Source organism: Haplochromis burtoni, unplaced genomic scaffold (genome assembly GCF_018398535.1).
Source record: "Haplochromis burtoni strain Fernald_Lab_line unplaced genomic scaffold, NCSU_Asbu1 Contig_3, whole genome shotgun sequence".
Classification (NCBI taxonomy): Eukaryota; Metazoa; Chordata; class Actinopteri; order Cichliformes; family Cichlidae; genus Haplochromis; species Haplochromis burtoni.
In genome coordinates, this window is record NW_024582364.1 from 2,609,099 (window position 1) to 2,632,342 (window position 23,244).

Below are 23,244 nucleotides of genomic sequence, written 5' to 3' on the forward strand. Positions count from 1 at the left end.
GGCTGGAGCAATGTAAACATCAAGATGGCAGGATGGGAGGTGCTGTGGAGGAGATCTTGCTGGAGAGGAGGCATAAATGAGGCAGTAAAGTTTAAAAAAATGCATCGCGTCAATTTAAAAAAAAAAGTGGCTAAAAAAGGCAACAGCTATTTATTTTCTAGTGTACATTGTAGAGATTAGCAAGAGCTATCTTAGCATAAAAACTACACGCATGGTAAGCATAACATGATAAGCAAACAATATATTCTATTAGGATCGAACACATTCCAACTTAACGTGTTATTGTAATCACATTACATTTTCCAGTAATGCAATAATGTGACGCGTTACTGTACTGATCTCGGTAATAATATAACAATATAATTAACTGTAATATTAGTATGTTGTTTTATGCGTTACATAATCTGCCGTTTTTCACACCGACAGAAATAAACCCACTTTTTTGTCCTGTTCGTTTGTGCAACAATCAACTTTTTTTAGTTGATGTGCTTAAAGGAGGAAAACGGTGAAGTGATCTACAGCTTTTGAGAAGTGGTGATATAGTCATTTCTTTTCGCCTCTGTCAGTGCGCCCCAGGGCAGCTGTGGCTACAATGTAGCTTGCCATCACCAGTGTGTGAATGGGTGGATGACTGAATGTAGTGCAAAGCACTTTGGGGTCCTTAGGGACTAAGTAAAGTGCTATACAAATACAGGCCATTTTACCATTTACCATTTTTATTTTTATTGCACAAAAGAAGTGCATAATGATGAAATGCAAACTGCATTTGGGATAGAAACATCTGCATAGTATTGCTAATACAACTTCAACTTCTTGCAACCAACTGCACAGACATGCTAACACAAAGCTAGCAAGGAACCCAGAATAGTATTAAAGCTGAGCCCATGCCGACTGTAGACTAGCAGGCAGACCCTGAACTTTAACAAAGGGAGTAATGAGGAGTCAGGCTTGCAGTCTCCATTTATACCTGTATATGTTTCAGTAGAATCATTGTAGTGATCACTTTAAAGTCCATTTGATCTTTGTCTATTTGGTTTTCATCTTTGCTTTGTGTTGCCAGCTTTATGTTCATACATATAAACCAAAAAAAAGATTGTGTGTGTGTCCTCATTAGGATATGGATGTGTGCATAAGTGTACCCTGTATAAGTTTTATATCGTTAACTGATAATTATGTGGCAATGAATTTTAGGTAATTTTCTTCAGAGTAAAATAAAAGTAATATAACAAGGAAAGCAACTAATTCGTTTATTCAGTAAGTAATTAAGTTTTTACCATTTCCAAAGGAATGTTGTTTTTTTTTAAGCAAATTAACACTTAGCAATGATTCATTCAACCATAAAAAATGGCACAGTGTCTACACATAAGAGACAATTTAGCAAGGAACCAATATTAAATTGTGTCTTCAGGCACTGTGTTACTATCAGCCTATCACAAAAACATGATAACATAGTTTGACAGGCGTATAATAGTATTTTGGCATAGCTTGTTGGTGATTTCCAAAGAGCTATTAGCCAAAACTTGACTTATCTGGTATATCTAAGATATTTTAGAAATATCAGGAAACTGACAAGTGCAGGATTGATGAAGAAGTAGCAGGCCTAAAAAAACTGTCTATAACAGATGAACAGTATCTAAAAGTCCTGTCTTTGAGGAGCAAAGCCTTGAGACAGGACCTGAGATATACATCTAGCCTTTTAGTTGATCCATAGCAGTGAAGGTCTCCAGTCATCTGTAAAACACAGAGGAGGGTCTGTCGTGGTTTGGGGCTGCGTTTCAGCCAGGGATGTTGGGGATCTTGTCAAATTATTAATGCAGAGTAATGCAGTCAGATTTTGAGTTATGCAAAATAACCCAAGACTAGACTGAAAATCAGTGGCAACAGGTCTAATGGAGCGATGAATCGAAATTCAGACAGTCTGTATGGAGGAAGGCCAGGAGATCAGCAAAACAGGGAGTATCTACTGCAATCTGTAAAACCTAGCAGAGGTCCTGTCATGGTTTAGGGTTGCATTTCAAGATGATCCCACACTGCTGGGGATCTTGTCAAAATTGATTACATTTCAAATACACACAATGATGGTCAGATTTTGATGTACCTTGCAGTACCATCTTGAAAGCATCTGATTGGCAATGGCTTCATTTTTCAGCATGAACCCACACACTGCCACTACAGCAAAAGCATATCAGGATAGAACAAAATAAAATCGATTGACCTGCTCAGAGTCTGGACCTCAACATTATTGAAGCAGTGCGGGATCATCTTGACAGACAACAGAACAAAAATCAGCCAGCAAAGAAGAACTTTAAATGTCCTTCATGAAGCCAGGAGAACTATTCCAAAGGACTACTTACATAAAGAACACATGTCAAGGAGAGTTCACGGTGTGTTGAAGAATAAAGGTGGTCATACCAAATATTGACTTTCAAGCTCGTTGGTATTGTACAAACTTTGCTTTTGCCTTTTATGCAGTTTTCCAGGTGTCTTTGCACGTTTCAATAAATAGCGGTTCCCATTCCCTATTTTCCTAGCAGAATATATAGAAACAGCAGATGAGTCGGAACTTTTGGACTCTATGTTTATTTTATGGGAAACAAATGAGTTTTTTTCTTTTAAGGACTGAAAAACTATGGATACACAGTTTGGGCACATCAGCGCAATCAAAGGGATTTTATGAAAACCCTTTTAAGACGTTGATTCACTAACCACATCTGTCCCTGCTCAAGATCAAAGTAAAGAAAAACAGTTAACCAAAGGTTTAAGTGGTGTAAGCCTTCTATCAGGAGAGCAGAAACAAAGGGATATACAAAAAACCCCACCAGCCATCTGACTTAAAAACTTGAAAGTTAAAGGGAGTAATTTGGAAAAGCAAATTTGATTCGGTCGCAGATGAAACAACACTTTGAGGTCAGGCAGTTCATCGTTAAACATATCATCTGACTGGGCACTGTAAAATGTTATGTTGCTTCTGGCAAATGGAGGGCAGGGTTATGCATACAGCAAGATAAATGATACACGCCGCACAAGGTCATTTGAGGTCTGCAAGAATAACGCCGTGGCTCACGCAGGATATATGAAAGACTGCTAAGAGGTACAGGATGTGGAACTGATTAACACAGATCAGCACACTGATTACACCAACTGAAAAACAAAAGCCAGGTACGGTTCACTGGTTATTCTCTAACAGACATTCATTGTGCTTTGTGTGACGACTACAAAACCAAACCCGCTCCTGTCTAATTTGGTTGAATTAATAAGCCATGTCCACATCTATTCAACTTGGCAAATGGTGGCTGTGAATTACAAGTCCCAATGTAATAGAGGAGAGAGCGGAAACGAAAGGCAGGTGAAGGCCAAACGACTTGCACGTGACAACTGAACACATCGTTACTGCCGCAACTCCCACGTAGAGCACACACACACACGCACAGCTGTTCTTGTTCATCCTCCCAAATGTCCCCGGAGTCAAGATACACGCAGAGTCCCTAGAGGCAGTTTTTGGAGGCGTTCTTCATTTTGAGGTCAAGTCCAATCTGACCTACAGTACTCAACAGTACAAATCCCTGATGGCAGAGAGGTGCTGGATGGATTTGAGTTTGCCATGAGCCTTTGACCTTGACTTGCTTTAGGGACACACACAGTGTTCCAGAATGAGCTTATTGTTTAGTGTGTACCCTTCCAGCCACACAACTTATCATCTATAGCCTAATATTGGCCTTAAGCGATTTGATTTTATATGTATATGCGAGAAACAAATAAATAAGGATTTAAATGATTTAATTCTTGCTTCTGGCAGAATGTTGTAGAATTATTATTTATTTTTGTTTTTGTTTAACACTATTGTCCTTTGAGATAGCTTACATAATTCGCAATCTAATTAAGCCTCTGCAACAACGTTGAGTTTCAGTAAGAACAAATGAAGAGGCAGTTTTTAGCTCCAAAATTAGCATTTTATTTGGAAGGTTGGGGTCAGAGATGTATAATTTGTGTTCCAGTACACATGGTTATCCACAAAGCTTAAGTCCAACACCTTTTTCCAGTCTTAAAGCTGATTCCGTAATTAGTGCCGAGCATAACATCCCACCCCCACCCCCAACCCTTTTTGGTACAAATTCAACAGTTGTGCTGACAAGATCACTACTTTAATTTCTTTTTTTTTTTTAAGTGTGTGGTTTTTTTTTCTTTTTTTTCTTACAAAAAACTCTCTTAACTTCTACACATTTAATGTCACCCAGATTTTTATTTTTTTTTTTCTTTCCACTTTGTAAATAAATTTGGGAAACAACAATTTTTTTTTCCTTTCTGTTGTCATGAAAAGATAAAAACATGCAAAAAACTTGAATTTGTAGTTCAAATTATACATTTACAAGTTTGGAACTTTTTGCACTTCTTCATATACTACATCAAAAGAAAGGATAAAGAAAAAAAAAACATTATGTACACATTATCTTATCTTTTTACAGTGAAGTAAAACTTGAAAATACCAGATGATGACTAAGGCAAATGAAGTGTACATAGATTAGACCAAAAAAGTTTTTTGTTGTTTTTGTAAAACACTACATCACTTCAAAAAAGGAGAACAAAAAGCTGCTACAAAAGTATGATTCATAACTCCCTTTATTTGCAACCAGCTGCATAATTTTTTTTATTTTTTTTGTGTTTTTTTAGTGAGAAAGTCTAGATGTCTAGCATACTGTACAGTGTTGCTCGTAACTGTTTTTCTTTTCCAACCAAACTAACAAATGATCCTTCATTTCTTCATCGTTGTGGTTCATTTAAATAATCCTCAACAAACAGGAGCATTTTGTAACCAAAGGAGAAAAAAAAAAAGCATGTAGAAGCATACCAGAGTGTAACATACTTTGTTTGAAATCACTCCAAAAGTCAGTACCATTAAAGCCTTGAACATAAAACTAATCATTTAGATCCAAAAAAATGTACAAAAAGGCACATTATATCCCAGTGCTTCTGTACTGTGAAATTCAAGTGTAACTGAGCGCATTCAATACCAACAATCTGAATGGTGACAGTCCACCAGTGTTCCCTCCCACTTCCTCCGTAACTGGACCACAGTCTATGCCTAAGCTTTCAACAAGCATATGTATGCGTAGACTACAACAATAAGCCTAGGTTGGTTGTTTTTTGAAAAAAATTCTGAATCAATGTTTATTTTTTTGTTTATTTTCTGTCATGGTTCTACCTTTCTCTCTCTCAGGGAATATCAGCTGTCCATGTCCATCAACAGGAAATCTTTCCTTTTCTTCATTTTTTTTCTCTCTCATCTTTATATCCTTCAGGGCGTGACTGTGTGTCCTAGTCGTCACTTCCACCGTACATGTCTGCCAGTTTTCTAAAGCGAGGGCCCCAGTCGTTGAGGTAATCGTAGTCCTGGTCGCCCCCGCTGCTGGAGGAGTTGAGGGAGCTTAGGGAGCCAGCTGTGGAGCCGCTGCCCTCGTAGTCGAACACTAGCAGGGAGTCGTAGGGAGGAGCGGTGGGGTCATTGTCTGCTGCCTTGAGTCCCTGTACAAAAAAAAACGTTAGATGAGAAGATTAAACACCGTCTCCAACGAGGAGTGAGTCACGTAAAAATAACTCTCTCCCACCCACTACCGCACACAAACGGCTGTACTAAAAACAGTCGGTCGCTCCCTCCGCACTTGCTCAGGAAATAAGGATTAATCAGGCTCTACTGTTCCTGTGTGTTTCCTCTGTGTTGTTTCATTGGGATTCTCCTGATGTTTCTAGGCTGCTGGCTTGATCGAAAGCCAAGATTGAGCATGACCAGTAGCCTCAGATGACAGTTCCATCTCCCCTTCCCCCAACTAACACTCCTCTGACTTTGTACAGGGAGCACGACTCTGGCACCGACACATGGTCGTCTATCATCAGATCAAAATATTTGTAACATTTTATATCTGAATGTGGCCTAAACACTACGCCTAACTGTGGCAACCAGCGAGAACGTGTCTCTGTGTGTTATCGTGAAGCCCGCAGTGCTGGTGGGAGCGGTTCTACTTTCAAGATCATGTTTGACATTCCAAGAAATCCTCACACCGGTGTGAAAAGTCCTCATGGATTGTTATTGATTTCCAGCCTCCTTCCTTAACGGGACTTGGGAGAGTTGATGGATTGCCAATCTAGGAGTTGAGATGCGCTTTGGCCATGAACCATGTGGATCCAGGCTTCGTTTCTCCCTTTTACCCCCCGGAACTGAGGACACCCAACAAATAATAAATGAATTAAAAATAAAGTGGAGCAACATAACGCAGAGAAACGAGACCTCAGCTCGCTGGGAACTTGTCGAAGATTTATAGTTTCCTCCGCACTGCCATTACAGTGCTGAAATGCTCTCAAATAAAAAGATGTACTGAATTAAAGTGCCCGGGCACTTAGCGATTATTTTCCACTTGTTAGCTTTTTGTTAAGTATTTGCTCAGGGCTGTGGTGCTGATAATTTTGTGGGAAATATGACAGATGGATCGTTCATTACAATTACAACCATAATCGCTCTGCTGGTTATAGCCCCCTCCATCTACAACCACAACCCCACTGGCAGTTTCATAAGGTTAGTCAATCACGGAACTCACTGTAATTTCATTGTTAACTGAGTCATACACCGCACCGAAGATAATAACCACTCTTAGTAAAATGGTGAACTCGCTGTCTCTTTTTTGTGCCACGGTTAACAAAGAGATGTGCAATCAATCCACTGTAATCTCTAGGCACACCTAACCCCGCCAGGCTCTATGTAAAACAATGAATGCAATCATTTAAGGTTTGCGTCCCTCTGTGGAGAAACGTCCCACCTGTGGACAACAAAGGTCATTTGAAGTTGGTGCTATTGTATTTAAACTACCCCCTCCCCCTCTGTCAGAACAAAGCAGGAGTTCAGTAATAGACCTTTGTTTGTCAGATTGTCAAGTTAAAGTCCTTCTGCTAAACCTATTCCTATTTTTTGTCCATCTAATTTAATTAGGAGACACAAGCTCCTGGGGCATGTGGAGACCATTCAGGATGGAGATCAGACACACTCCCCCTCCCCAGCCCTCGCTGTCTCCCTGCTTCTCTGGCAGATAGCCCTATCAGTTAGGTCGGATTCCAGCTCCATGTGCACGCTGAAGCTACCATGACTGAGCTTTAGTGGCAGTCAAATTTGGAACTAAAAACAGGTCAGGGTGCTCGGAAATGTCTCAAAGGCCTTGCAAGCACTATAAAATGATATGTTTAAAAAAAAGCTAAAGAAAAAAATAAGTGATCAAGAATGGTTTAAACTGTCAGGCTGCTACTCGCGGGACAGCACAGACTATTACATTTCATCACATATTAGCTGTTACGACAAGTAACATGGCTCACGGTGAGATTAAAATAAGAGGTGCCTGAGTAAAGGGATCTGAGAGATAGATGTTCGGGGGCAGAGCAGAGAGAGCTAGCTCTAATCTAAAAACATGGGCACCATCCAAAAACTAGGGGAGAACTCCATTTGTAATGCTGTGAAACTCTTGTCTGTTGGAGCTTGTGAAAAATATATGACTGCTCTTTTCATTTTACATTCTCCCTTCATGCTGGAGTCAATGATGGCCTGAGGCAAACGAGGGCACGCCGAACAGTTCACTGCGATAGAAAGCCAATGTATTGCTTCTCTCATCTCCTATTTCTATGCTGACACATCTATAACTCTACTTTGGCAGAAAGTGAGGAGAAAAACAATTATATCCAAGTGAGTTAGCATCATGTACTTTTTGGGCTTTATGCATGTTTGAGTGGATATTTCTGAAATGAAAAAAGTTTCAACTTTCTGCTGGGAAAAGATGAAAACAATTCTCATAACGACTGATTCAATTGAAAGTACTTCTCTGTCAACTACAAGGGAGCGAGCAACTCCTTGATGCTCAGTCATATGAGCCAAATTGTTTATTTAGACACAAGTTTATTATAAGAAAACCAATCAGCTTGGAAATGAAATTCAAGCTTTGCGAGACCTCTGATCCTTTTATTTCAGCTCTTATCCTTGGATTTGATTTTCACCTCACCGCAAAACAATGTCAGATTTCAACAACATTACTGGCTGATGTTTTTACCTCATTGATGAAGTCTCCGATGTCTCCGGGGTGGGGTGCTGCCGACCTCATTGGGTACTGTGGCTCAGGGTGGAGGGGCCTCTCGTCTAGACGGCGGATTCCCACCGGCTTGATGGCATCGGGCTCTATCGTGTCCGGCTGCTGGAGCTGACTCAGGTCATAATCCTGGGGAACACAGACAGAAGGGACTTAGCTAAGCACCGTGGCAAGACCCCAAACTGAGTATGATTATTTAAATAGGTAAGCACATCCTGTGCTGTAAGTAGGAAGAAGGAGTTCAGCTCAGTGGAGGGGAGATTTTAAAGTTAGAATCCAGCGAGAAGAGTTGAGGGAACACGAGGGAAACTTTAATCTTCTTGTCTGTGAAGTACAAGCCCAGGGACAATTTGACACATAAAAAAGCGCCAGCGCTGAGGGGGGGCCAAGCTGAGGACCACATCATACGCTGCAGAGTGTTTGTACTTGGGCGGTGTGCTGCAGGAAGGATGTGCAGGCGACTGTTTTGCTCTAATCAATGCCCAGACACGGGATGGTGGATATGCATAAGCCATTCCTAATCCTATTAACATTACCAAGGCAACCTGAATGGCTCGCAGTTTGCGCAAAGTCATGGGCAAGGAAGAAGGAGGAAAAAAAGGGTGAAGAGAAAAAAGGAGTTAAGAGCGAGAAAGAGGCTGTGGTGAAGAACAACCCAGCTGAGCTGAATGACTGAATGGTATCAGGGTGACAGCAGATATGATAGAGAAAATGCCATTTGAGAATCAGAGTGTGTGCCTAATAAGCGTGCATGATGGATTGTCTCTCTTTAAGAGATTTTCGTAATCCATCCATCTCTAATATGCCCCTTCAAAATTGTCTTTGCTCAGTTGCACACGTACCTACACACAGACACTCGAAAGAGTGGAAAAAACGTGCAGATATTCTTGAAACAATTTTACAACAAATCCTCAAATGAAGCACCAACATCCTGAATAGAAAAAACACAACCAAGCAAGAAGTCCGTTTACAAGTACTTTACTCCAGACATTTTTTTGCTATTTGATTTAATACCCAATAACAAAAGCTCTGTTGGTGAATGGGGTATAATAACAGTCACATGCCACACGAAAAAGGTATCCATCATCTTTGGCTCATTTCAGTCCAACTCCCATTTCACCTTGTCTAAGGTCGTGCTCCAGAAGGGTCAGGAACAAGTGACAGGAATTGCAATGGAGCCATATAATGGCTTAACTATGCAGGAAGGTCTAATGATATACCAGCCCCCTTCAGGGATCAGACTCTTCACACATACGCTGGCCTGATGAAATATTTGCCACCGGCGTTCATGACCCACATTCAAAGAAGACTAAACATTGTTAAGCATTATACACCATATATATATATATATATGCAAGGTGCCTGTTAGAGGATTATTTTGTCATTCTGTTTTACTGTGATACGTTTGGTCGACAGATTACTACCATTCTCATGTCCTTGCAATTATAAGCTTATCATTAGCTCAGCATAAAGACTAGAAATAGGTCTGCTTGTTAGCAGTTCCCCATCTTCGCTGAGGTTACTTCTTACTGTGCAGATCTGAGCATAGTTTTCCTTTTCTTATATACAGCAATATTAATAAAACAAGAGTAAAAAAAAAGAAATCCAAAAATTTTAAACTATTTGAAAGCTGTAGATGTAGTTCAGTAATTATTTTCTTTTGCTCAGGGTTATGAAAAATTTAAATAATGACCAAAGGTGCAAAAAAGCAAGCGCTATTTTCTAATAAATTTGGAGTTCTCCTTGAAGTTAAGTCATAGTTCCTCTGATGTGCAGAATGTCTTCTTATCTGTGTAACAGGTGGTTAATTTGTTTCATTTATTGAAAAATAAATCAAAACCTTTCAGGTTTTTCCAAAGCATGCCTTCAAAGCCACACTGGGTTAGGTTAAGGTGAAGGAAATTTTCCTGAGGTCACTTATGGAAGCAGATGGCTCTTTCTCTCCCATTTTTTTTAACTTGCAAACCTGTCCGCAACTGCTTGTCCATCTGTCATTATTTCCTTATTATTACTTTTTTCAATGTGTGCTGAGTGGGTGCCTGATCAGCTGTCTGCCTTTGATGAAATGCGTACTTCACAGAGCAATACAAAACCAGGGCAATGGCAGCAACAACTAAAATCATATACTCTGAGCGCACCCAATGGTCTGACACTTCAATTTCCTCCCCAGCGGGAGATAGGGAGAACAGAGGTGGGCATTATAAAGTCCACGTTGCTGGGAAAGTCAGGTCTATTTTTTACCCAACACTGACTTCGCCGATTCCACAGACAAGACCATTTTCTCCTGGCTCCCTGCCCTTCTCAGCACCACTCAAAATGGAAGCTTGTTTTCCCTCAATAAATTGCTGCACCCGCTCGTTTGCCTTTGAAGGGTGTTATATCATGTGGCTGTTTCCTTTTCAACATGTTTTGGGCCGCAAGTTTGTGCATTTTGTGCTGGAAAGTGAGGACGCGAATACACAAGTGGTTCAGTCCCTCCTGTCTAATCACTGGCAGATGTGTAATGGCTTTCCAGTCGTATTGTTACCTTAGACAGGGCTTCATTATTGTGCCACAGCAGATGTCTGTCTCTAAATGACATCAGCTTACCAATTACAAGTCTCCCAGGCTAATTTGCTCCTGCTCTGGGTCAGGCTGGGGTCTCCCGCACATTTCTGCTATATCTAAGCCACCAAAGCACTTCAGCAAGCAGCAAGAAAATAGCCCATTTGGTATATTACTGCCTTTTTTTTATGAAATGATTCCATTTTGCTAACAAGGGGTTATTAGGACAATTGAATTTGTGCCTGTGTGTGAGCCTGATCAGTGCGGGATGATACAGAGATGTGACTCTCCCGATGCCTGTGGCAATGCATGTCTGTTGTGTTGGTGTTGCGACGCGGAGAGCAGTTCCAGTTGAGAGACATTCCCAATATTTCTGGAACCAATTGGATCAAAATGTGTTTGCCTTATTGATTCGAGCTTTCGATTTCCAGCTCCCTCCTAGAAAAAAAACTTCCAATTTACGTCTTACAATTCATTGTGAATTGCTGAAGTGTATCCTAAAGCGGCACAATGAGCAGACCTCATGCTAGAATGAAGCATTGTAAGTCTATGCATGCTTGCAAAAGAATCTAGGTGGTCCTCTATGTCCTCTGTAGCTTCAGCTATGCAGAAATTGCTTCCGTGCTGCATAAATATGACCTGAATATTCCACACCAACAAAGACCACACACTGTACAGCTAGATGATGTGTATAGCATGGCATTTCTCTGCAGTGTGAATAGACTCCTAAGCTGCAATAACACAAAGGTTCTCCACAAAACAAGAAAAGAAAGAAAAAGAACAAAAAGTTGTTTGGATAAACATATAAACATGTTACAATGCAAAAAGAATTTTAGAAATCTGAGCATTATTGTCATTATTATTAACTTAAAAATGTGCTGTTGTGGAATTTTGATACTTTTTGGATACATCAAAGAATTACAGTTATTTAGGACCATTAAAATCTGGTTTATTAACTGCCCCTGAGATGTTTTCTTGTTTCATATCTCCTTATACTAAACTATGCTGACACAGTCCAAATAACCCCCCCCCCCCCCCCCCAAAAAAAAAAAAAAACCCAGAAACTTTGAATTTGTAAAGTATTTCTCTGTTACTTTCTTTATTAATGCCTAATTGATATAGACATCAAAACATAAAGTAATGTGCAAAAATCAAAAACAGAGCCTCTATAATTATAACCAACTTGAAAGTCGATATATGGTACAATCACCTTTACTCTTTGACACACCTGAACTCTCCCTGGCAAGCTTTCCTAAGCAGTCTTCAGGAATAGTTCTCCAGGCTTCTTGAAGGACACTCAAAGCTGATTGACGGTGGTCTATCATGTGTTTTTCTATTCAGGTATACTTTTATTTGGGGTCTTTGTCATGCTGAAACATTTCCATGTTGCAATTAAATGCTTTGCAGATGATACTACATGGTAGATAAAATCTGATTGTGCTTTGCTGCGTTCATAATTCCATGAAGTTTGACAGTGAGAGCAGACCCAAACCATGACAGAGCCTCCACCGTGTTTTACAGTTGGCTGTAGACTCTCGTGCCATACTTCTCTCCTGATCTTCTCTGAACATACTGACAACAATTTGAACTAAAGATTTCACACCATAAGACTTTCTGTTAATTTTGATTATAGTACTTGTGTAAGTTTGCATCACTCAGCCTTTGTTTGCCTGATGGATACGGATTGTTTTTTAGGCGAACTACTTCAGTTTCCTCAGTTCTTTTTAGGGCACAGTGCACATCGTGGCGAAATATGCCAAGTTTTTGGACACTAGCTCTTTGGGAATGACTTTCTTGGTGCAAAAAATACTTTGTTAAATACCTGTGTTGTCTGTGGTATTTTCAGTAGATTCAACTAAATTGGGGTGAGGGTGTTTGCTAGTAACTAATACAAGGCATAAAATGAAAATTCATCAATTATCAATTAAGTTAAACAAAAAAATCTCTGAAAATAATCAGGTACAAGGACTGGACTGAAAATGAGTGAAAAAAGCAGCAATTATCCATAAAAACATTTGCTGCTTTGAAAGATCCTTTAGAAATCCAGGAAAACTATTGCTCAGAAACATTTTAAAAACAAGAACGTCTGGCTCCTTGTAAACAAAATATAAAGAAATGTGGGGTAGCTCAAGGCTTGCGCACAGTACTCTATGATTCATTTATTATTTATTATTAATTTAACTTTTCAATTCAGCACAGTTTGGGTTTTATATCGTTTGTTTGGGGCTGAATAAAAAAGCAGACACTGCCACAAATGTCATCAGATTCTCTTAAAATCATTTAAATCCTGGTACAATTCACAATCAGTAATTAACATCTGTTGTTACCTATTCTATTGAGAACAGCAGATTTTCTGATTCTTTAGAGGCGCACCCAAACTGTTATGATTCTTACCTGATCCTCTTCTCCTCCACCTTCTTCATCATACTTCAGGATGTTGTCTCTCACGTCATCCTCAGGATCGATAAGGAGCTGCTTAGCCTGACGTTCTTTATCACGACGCTTCATCCACACCACAAACATCAGCACGAGAACTAATAGGCAGAAAGAAAAGCAGCTCTCATACAATGAAAAATAATAACCTGCATATTTTCATTCAAATGTAATCGGATCCAGTGTTTTAGAGCTTGGACGTGGGCCTGATCGAGGCTATCTTTTTGTTAATCCTGCGGTAATCTAGTGATATCTCGGATAATGTTTAGCTGTCTTTATAATCCCTGTGTGCGTTCCCGTGGTGTGCTGTTTGAGAGAGCCACTGAGACACTCACTGAGGAGGATGATGATGCAGAGCAGAATGGAGATGATGGCGCCTGTGCCTAGGCCGGCAGCCATGATGTGCTGCTGGTCAGTGCAGTCTCCGTTGATGTCGCACTGGCACACTTTAATCCGCAGGTAGGAGGTGTTAGACATGGGCAGGTTGCCTGAGTCCGTGATTATGATGGGGATCTCATAGATACCACTTTCAAGGAAGCCAATCTTCAGGCTCACCTGAGCATAGTCACCTGAGAGACGGACAGGAGAAAAGAGCTGTCTTAGCACCTTGTTAGAGGAAACACATTTCGAGTGGTGAGTCTAAAGATTAAATAACTCAGGCTGTTTAAATATAAAAGAGACAGGAAGCCTTTCATAGGGGATTAAGTCTAAACTCTGAATGCTTGTTTGTGTAGACTATGTTCGCAGCGTGATTACACTCCTATTACCACAAATATGCAACATAAATTCCTACCTGGAAGTTGCATCAGCATATCTAATCCAAAACATGGTCCTGATTTGGATTTGGAGCTTATAAATCTACTGAATGCGTTTTGATAATGCTGCTTAGGCTAAATTCCCAGCTGCGATAATCCAAATGCCATTATCCTATTAAGATATATTCACTGCGTTTCAACTCGCACCATCTAGTAGCTAACAAACAACAGATGAGTTCCTACACTCGTGTTTTGTTGTAAATTAGCATAAACAATTAGTGACTGCTGAGTAAGGTTAATATATTGTTTCATTGTCAGATCTGGCTGTGTGATTTCTACAGCGTGTAACTAATACACAAATTTCACATGTGCTTTGGAGGATAACAGATGTGAATGCTATAAATACTGTATGATTTGAGACTTTGGAGTTTTCTAATTAATCATCAAATGCCACTTTTTACTTTTCTTTTACATCAACAAACACAAACGTGGGCACGCAAGTGCAAAACAGCCGAATTGCCTTCTGTCACACGCTATCTGGGGAACAGCAAAACGAAGGTTAGTTTTACTAAATTAGCCCAGGGCTCGAGCGCCTGAGCAGCACGGTGAAATCATAGTCTGTATCTTACCGCTGATTCTTGTTATGGTCCAGTTTCTCCGAACATCAGCGGGCCTGTTGGCTAACTCAAAGGCGAATGGCCCAGCATTTGGGCTCAGGTCTCCATCAAATGCAGTGATGTTGATGGCATTCGGGTCTGGCTTTTCACATATTTCCACCTCCTGAGGGGACACCCGGGGAGCATTGTCATTGATATCCAGTAGGAAGATTTGGAGAGTTCCTGTGCCACTTGCTGGCGGTATACCTGTGTAAAATAAAAAACACACATATAGTTAACATCAACTTTTTACGAGACGTAAGATTTCCCAAAATTCACATATGGAAAGCAATACTTGCTATTGAAATGCCATCTCTCATTTCGCAGTTATTATACAGTGGACATAGAGAAGTAAAGCATGAAGTTTAAACTTTGGGTTCCACTCTAAAAAGCTTTTTGCTCTAGTGGAGGAAGATCCGCACAAAATGAATACTGATCTGAGAATTTAATCTTATGTGGGGAGATGGGCCGAAAGACTTGGATATCAGAACATTAAGTGTGTGTGTGTGTGTGTGTGTGTCTCTGAGTGTGTATGTTTGTATGTGTGTCTGAAGAACGTCTTCCTGACGAAGGGCACGGGTCGGGAATACTAAAGCAGACAAACAGAGCCCACTGTCGCTCCTCTCAGGCTCCTCTATGTATTCACTCAGCTAAGAGGCTTTTTTACCATTCAGGCCACGCTCAAAGGAGCTAGTCATCCAATCCTGACCCATTAATGCTGAGAAACCTCTTTATTGGTGGAGTTTTTAAGCCTATTGGCCTAAGCTATGCTCCGTAGAACAGGGTAAACCTGAACAGAGGTAAATCCCGCCAGTTCAGAGACGAGGTGAATACATCCACATGCTCTGGGATTGCTAGCACATTAACCCCCCAATAAGGTGCTCGGCGTTTCAGATGTGCCAAGTGCCTGGTTTAAGGTTGACCTTCGAGAATTGAGAATGTCTTTGTGGCTTTAACCGAGATAGATTTTTTTTTTCAGCAGATGCGTTGCACTTGTGCACTGGCTTCAGGTGAAACACATCACAGAGGTAGTCAAAGTGATGCAAGGTGGAAGATAGACCTTTGAGAGGTAGGCTACACTAGACAGCTAGGCTTCCTTTAGAGAAGTGAGTATTAGCTCTTACTGCATCCATCTAGATAGATACGTACCATTGTCAGTAGCCAGGAATGTTGCATTGTACAGATTGTTCTTCACGTAAGGTGATTCTCGGTCCAAAATGGCAATCGTTGTGATCCGGCCGGTGTTTGTGTCGATCCTTAACCAGTTGGCTGGATCTGAGAGTTTGGAGTACCTGAAGAGAAATACAAAGAGATTCACACAGTGACTCGTTATTTCAAGCCAGGCGTTATTTACCGAGTTCTCTGATAAAAGCATCGAGAATGTCTCAAAGGTTTAATTTTGTATTCTGCTGGGAAAAAAAAGTCTGTTTCCAGCTTGGCATTTTATTCTTTTTGTCTTTATTAGTTTACACGGAATAAATATTTTAGACCATGAATTTTTACATAATTATTCTAACTTTGGAGAGCAGCCTCACGGGGGAAACCAAACTCAGTAGCTCAAACTAATTTGTAGGACAAGCCGTGGAATTACAAAGCTAGCTCATTTCTCATGGACTGTTTTCAAGCAGATAAATACTTCCACTGCCAAATAGCTGTGATGAAAAGGAAAAAAATAAGGCTGAAGAATGAGATAGAGACTGCTGCTGGCTGCTAAGTGTTATCTTAACAGGCCTAATGGAGAGAATAGCTGTCACCTTAACCTACCATATTACTCCATATTTTTCACATGCTCAATAGCATTATTCATATTAGAAGCTGGATGTGATGTACTTGAAAAGGGGGAGAACACATTCGAGGAAATTGGGCTAACTTTAAAGATTAGAGGAATTCTTCCAAATTTCCACATCTGAAAGGTGGACTCGAATCTTTTGAAGAGGTGTAAAGTTTCAATCAGACTCTCCTTTTTACTTTTTACTGTAAAATGTACCTGATGGTTTGCTGCATGAAGCGATCAGGATCCTGTGCACTGAAAGTGGTCAGTGTTGACTGTGGCATCATTCCCTCTTCAAGCCTAACGAATTTGGGGTTGGGCTCAAAGTAAGGACTCTCATTGACATCTATCACTCTGATGGAGACGGTGGCAGTGGACTGTCGGGGAGTGTGGATGCCTTTGGCCAGGGGAACTTCATTCCTCGCTTCCACTGTCAGCACATACGTCCTGCTGGTTTCATAATCAATAGGCTGAAAAACAGTAAAGGAGATTGGAGTGAATCACACCTTAAACATATAGGGTAAACTAAATCACATGAAAGTTGTGGTTATGTGTCACTGATCTGAAAGCAATAACTAAATCCTTTTCTTCGTCTTTGCCTGAAAAATGCTATAGTGAACACTTGCATTGGACAGTGGGACGAGATAAAGAGACTAAATCCTTTTATGGTCAGCTCAAGGATACAAAACAGCAGGAGAGCTGGTGTAAGAGATGCGCAACCAATCTTTTCCATTTGAAATGTGGTCGGAATTAATAAAAAAAAGGATTTTAATCTTTTATTATTATATTTTAAAATTTTGATTTTGCACAATATTTGTTAGGAACAAAGCTTTTACAAAATATGAATTGCTGTCACTAAATTAACCTTTGTAAAAAAAAAAAATCAAAGACAAAATCCGAGAGGTGCTGCAATTTATCAGTACTCGTCTACAGATGCTTTACACAAAATTCTTTTTCTACTTTCAGATAATTAATCAGGGCGGATTGCTAATGGGTTTTTACAGACAAGAGGTGAGATGACATATGAGGCAACTTTCCTTCTATTAAATCCATGCATCTCCTAATCAAATAAACATGCCACATGTTTTTCATGCCAGACCACATGTCATGTATCATTGCAAACATATACTATGCGTTTCCATTGGATTACAGGCTGTTTGAAGAGCTTTTTCAATAGGAGGCTTTACCTTGACGACTGTTACCAAGCCCTCATTAGTGGTTGGATCAGTGGGCACGGAGAACCTGCCGGTGGGGTCGCCCCCGGTGATTTTGTAGACAGCATTCCAGGCCGGCGTGTTGGGCTGGTCCTTGTCAGTCACTGTCAGGTTAGCCACAATGACATTCACGCGGTTTTCAGGCACCTCGCCGAAAAACTGCATGAATAAACCATGAACATAGAGAGCAGCGAGCTGTTAGTGATACTGCTGTGGCAGCGAAAAATACACTGAGCCTTGTCTCACACGGCACAGCAGGACCGATCTTGGGTAAATAGATATCTAAGGTAACTTATCATGTCGTCATGGTCATCTCATTCCCCGTGCTCCCCCGATAGCACAACAGTAGCATTACAAATTTCAGTGATTCGCAGGCACAGCAAGTGCCTCTTTCACTCGGGCAGGCATCCCCTGTACTTGCATGTGTCAACATTTGGAGGGGGATATAACACTTTACGCATGGCTGGTAACTTGTATATCTGTGTATGGCTTCAGAAATGCAGGGCAAGCAGAACTAGGTAAGTGAGCAGAACCGATAGCTGAGTGCATATATCTACATTGGGGTGAAACAGGAGTCCTTGTGGTGCCTCTTTTACGCTAAGATTGCTGTGCTGACATCTCCGATATGAGCTTGTTTCTTACCGTCTCAGCAGTAAACTCTGGTGGGTTGTCGTTAATGTCAGTGACTCTGATGACAGCCGTGGCCGTGTTAGAGAGGCCATACATGGGATTGCCCTCCATGTCACTGGCCTGGATTATCAGTGTGTACTGTGGCACTTTCTAAAGGGAAAGAAAAAAAGAGGCTGAATTAGCATCACTCCCAATGGCATCATCAAAAAATCTCCATTTGAAGCTTCATAAAAACAGGATCCATTCTTAAGACTATTGAATTGATTGAGACTCCCTATTAAGAAGGCAGCACACTGTAAATCAGTATTAATGTGTCCAAATAAAGTGAAACCAAACTGAACAGGCTAGCTTCATAATTATCGTGACTGATGGTGGGTTTTTTATATTAATCTGGTTTATTTCCTGTGAGGTACTCTGAATTTGTTTGTGTGTCTCTGTGTGCGCGTGCGAAAAGTACATCTCTGCTCTGGACAGTATCATGAAGCTAACAAATGACTCTTTTCACATTAAAAACCACTCAGGTGATGGACCAGTTGCTAGGTAATGAGAGTCGGCCAAATTACTTTCATGGTGGCAACTGGCGGACATAAAATGGTGGCCCCCAGGGCGGAAGTGATTGAGCAGCCACCTCAGCCAGATTGCCCTCACTAGAATTGAACCAACTGGCAACTAGCTGTATATATTACTTTATTTATTATGAGATAGATCCCTGCAATTCCAGAGATGGAAAAATAAGATGAAAGTACAGCTCGTAGGCTAGAAAAAAGACAGAAGAAAAAAACAAAGAAAAGAAAAACACAGAGAAGGTGAAAATGAAGAAAGTCCAGTTCTACTTCTCTTTTAATTCTAAATAAGAAATATTCCCGTTGGCTTGTTAGCTCTCAGACAGCCTTGATATATGTTTAAGCAGCTTTGGCATTCCTTTAAAAAGGAATCGAAACATAAACCTCAAATGCACTGATATATCTCCAGAGTAAGAAGATGAAGAACATGGAATATAACGGATGGCCTTGCTAATGAAGGTGTCACTTAAATGCAGGTGCAGTATGCCTATTAAATCAACCTTCTTAAACACTATTTTTACAGTCAGAGTAAGGTAGTAACAGTATTTGAGCAGATTAAACAAGCACCAAGGAAAGAAAAGTGTCAAATACCTCTCTGTCCAGGCCTGCTGCCACTGTAATGATGCCTCCGGTTTTGTTGTTGATGGTGAACATATTGGAGGTTGGACTCTCGGGATTCTGAGACAAGATCTTGTAACGTAGCATCCCATTGGCTGTTTTGGGGTCATCTTTGTCAACAGCCGTCACTGTCATAACAAATGATCCTAAGGGATAGAAAGAACGAGACAGGGTGTCGATATTTTCACGTCACCGCTCTAATTGGCAATCAAAATACATTAGAAGTTCAGCGAACGCCGCTACGCTGAACACAACTGGAATTATAGCTCTGCTGTAATACATCCTTAATGCTTTTGTTTTCTTATAATACAGCTGATCGCTAGACAAAGTGATAACACAGTGGCCACCCCAGAAATGCCATCAATACTCTTTAATCTGCAAACACAGTGGTAGAGAATACACTTTATTACCTGGCTTGGAACCCTCTGGAACGGTGCCATTCCAGATCTGATGGGTGAACTCGGGTCTGTTGTCATTCATGTCGATCACATTGATCACAATATCAATAGGGTTTTCAACTTGGTTTCCATTCAGGTCTACTGCATGAGCTCTTAGCTGGAGGAAAATACAAACACATCTGTACTATAAGCACTGTTCAAGTAAAGGATGTTCTCATACACATAAACAACATATGGGCTTAAACCACAAAGCACTTACTCAGTCTCACCTATCAAACTTTGTGTTAAAGCCATTACAAGAATTAGTCTTATACCAACTTGTGTGCGGGTTACTGCTCATATACAGTGCCTTGAAAAAGTATTTGGAGTACTTTTCCACTTTTTGCCACGTTACAACAACATATTTTAACAGAGATTATATGTGATAGCCACATAAAGTGTGGCGTGCATTTGTTTTCAGCCTCCTTTACTTGGATAGTCCACCTATGTGTACTTTAACTTCATTATAAATACAGCTGTTCTGTGAAGGCTTCAGAGGTTTGCTAATTCAAATGTATTTATATAGGTCCAAAACAAACATCATGTGCCTCAAAGTGCTTTATCTTTTAAGGTAAAGACCCAACAATAATACAGAGACAACCTTAAAATAACCTCCTATGAGCAAACACTTGGCAACAGTGGGAAGGAAAAACTCTCTTTTACAGGAAGCAGGATCAGAGAACAATCTGCAAAAGACCAAGCCCTGTTACAGTATAACTAAGGAAGGATTCGGGGTCACCTGATCCGGGCATAACTATAAGCCTTATCTAGAAGGAAAGTTTAAGTCTAATCCTAAAAGTAGAGAGGGTGTCTTTCTATCGAATCCAAACTGGGAGCTGGTTCCACAGAAGAGGGGCCAGAGAGCCTCAGAGAGCATTAGTGAACAAAAAACCCCATCATGAAAACCAGGAAACATACCAGACATGTCAGCGATAAAGTTGTGGAGAAGTTTAAAGCAGGGTTGTATTATGAAAACATATTTCGGGTTTTCAGTATCTCACAGACCACTTTTCAATCCATCATCTGAAAAAAACTATGAAACATTGTGGTGGCAACATCATCATGTTGTGGGGAAGTTGGCGAGACATCACGGGAAAGTGGATGGAGCTAAATACTGGGCAATCCTGGAAGGAAACCTGTTTGAGGCTGCAACATTCTTGAGACCTTCCAACAGCGACAACGACCCTAAACATACAGCCAGAGCTACAATGAAATGGATTAGGTCCAAGCCTATTCATGCATTAGAATGGCCCATTTGAAGTCCAGACCTAAATCCTATTGAGAATCTGTGGAAAGACTTTAATATTGGTGTTCACAGACACTCAATCCGACTGAGCTAGAGCTATTTTGCAAAGAAGAATGGGCAGAAATTGCAGTCTGTCGATGTGCAAAGCTAGTAGACACAAACCCCGAAAGACTTGCAACTGTAATTGCAGCAAAAGGTTCAAAAAAGTACTGACACAAGTGAGCTGAATACAAACGCACGGGACACTTTTCAGATGTTTCTTTATAAAAAAGATGCATATTTTTCTTCTACTTTACAATTATACCCTTCTTTGTGTCGGTCTATCACATAAAATCCCAATAAAATTCATTTATGTTTGTTGCTGTAACATAACAAAACATGGAGAAATTCAAAGAGTATGAATACTTTTTCAACGCGCTGTAAAGACAGCTATGCATGTATAGCAAAAGATAAAGGACGACTATATTTATTCAAATGAAATGCCACAGCTGTTTCATGGATGTCTCTCGAGACAAATACATTCTGGTTTAACTCATATCATATTTACCATATTCATCATTTATCATAGTTATACCGCTGCCTAACATGGAAGCCCATTTGTTTTATAAGACTAAATCTGATTCACTGCATCTTTTTGCCGTTCAAGTCCATTTTGTCCAACATAATGTATGCTTCATGCCTAACATGGGATTTAAATTCACTCATACATGAGTTGTCATACTTTTATAGCGTAAAAGTATAAAAACAAATTATAAATTCAGAGTTATATCTGTGGCAGATGCAAGCTCTCTAAGCAGATTGACAGATACTACTTCTTAACTCACTGTGATAATTCCCATCAAATGAATGAAGATAAAGTTCACCAACTTGTAATGAAGAAACTCACACGGGTAGAAATGGTATATAAAATGAAGCCAAATCAACTTAACTGACACATTATTACAACAGAGCTCTACACACATACACGCACACTGACACTACAAAGGAGAGGATAACTAAAATCTTAATGATTTTGTCGGTTTTCTTTCAGGTGATGTGATGTATCGAGTGCAGCAGCAGAATAGCATCATCTATTATACTAGTCTTTTACCACAAGTTGCTGTGTGATTCTTATACCTGGTGCTTGAATTGCAAAATATTCAGTGGACTTCATGTTACAGTGTCAAGTGCAGACAGCAACATTAATAGAGGAAATTGCAAAAACTACAAAAGAATTACGGACACATAGCTTAAATTGAACAAGCATAGACATCTGTGACTTTGTGACCTTCCAAGGCCAGTTGATTAGACTTTACAAGACGAATATGTCAAAGGCTATAATTTCATTTAAACTACAACCTTTATGATTTTCTACCATATTGCTTTCAAGCACATTATTTAAGTCAAACTTAATGGAATGGAAAAACCACTAATACAGCAGCATCGCAGCTCATTGTGATATATCTAACACACATGCAATTTATTCAAAATCCTTGAAATTCTCAGACGGATAAGTCAGATTTCCTGGGAGACCCCCAGTCTTTATGGAATCTGAGATTGTTAAGGCTACACATGACTCTTGAGCACATGCCAATTGGCAGGCACGTACAGCACTACCACAGAACATTTCTCTTTATAATCCAGAATGGAAAAAACCTTTTCAAATCACAAGGAATTATTGAAGAGGGCCTTTGTTTCTAACTATTTTACATGACTCACATGGAAGCTGGAGATGTGCTCCCGATCAAGGGGCTTGTTGACAGACAGCTCTCCGGAAATTGGGTCGATGATGAAGATTCCAGTGGGAGGCTGGTCAGCACCAGGGCCTGTCACGCTGTATCGCAGGGATCGGTTTTTATCATGATCTGATCGGATCTGTTGGTATAAAGATTTGTTAATGATAAGGCACACACACACACACACACACACACACACACACACACACACACACACACACACACACACACACATATATATATATATATATATATATGTATGAATGAAACCCACCCAATAATCCCTGAATTGCTAATTATTTCTAGTACTAATCACTGATTTCAACAGCAATCACAATATTGGTTTAAAAATAGGTTGTTATGTGAATACAATAGTACATAAAATGAGTGTCTACATATACACGTATTGAAATTCTCTCTTGGCTGTCTATCCTGCTTGCCATGTAAGCTGAGACCCCAGCTCCTACACTCTTGATCCGTTCTGAGCAAACTGAGCTTTTCCTCTTCCTGATATCACCCACTAAAGCCAATAAACATCCCATCAAATA

At 40.1% G+C, this 23,244-nt stretch overlaps 1 protein-coding gene across 1 annotated transcript in view; it reads right to left on the reverse strand.

The window, feature by feature from the left end:
• Positions 1 to 3,928: 3,928 nt before the first annotated feature.
• The window catches only part of cdh2 (cadherin 2, type 1, N-cadherin (neuronal)), a 60,412-nt gene continuing 41,096 nt past the window's right edge, over positions 3,929 to 23,244 (reverse strand). The window contains exons 5-16 of the mRNA XM_005912696.3: positions 22,680 to 22,835; positions 19,709 to 19,853; positions 19,272 to 19,444; positions 18,130 to 18,267; positions 17,461 to 17,646; positions 16,490 to 16,743; positions 15,652 to 15,794; positions 14,476 to 14,709; positions 13,427 to 13,660; positions 13,053 to 13,192; positions 8,079 to 8,243; positions 3,929 to 5,520 (exon numbers count right to left, since the gene is read on the reverse strand). Coding sequence (XP_005912758.1) covers positions 5,314 to 5,520; positions 8,079 to 8,243; positions 13,053 to 13,192; positions 13,427 to 13,660; positions 14,476 to 14,709; positions 15,652 to 15,794; positions 16,490 to 16,743; positions 17,461 to 17,646; positions 18,130 to 18,267; positions 19,272 to 19,444; positions 19,709 to 19,853; positions 22,680 to 22,835 — 2,175 coding nt within the window. The 3' untranslated portion in view covers positions 3,929 to 5,313. The remainder of the gene's footprint in view (positions 5,521 to 8,078; positions 8,244 to 13,052; positions 13,193 to 13,426; positions 13,661 to 14,475; positions 14,710 to 15,651; positions 15,795 to 16,489; positions 16,744 to 17,460; positions 17,647 to 18,129; positions 18,268 to 19,271; positions 19,445 to 19,708; positions 19,854 to 22,679; positions 22,836 to 23,244) is intronic.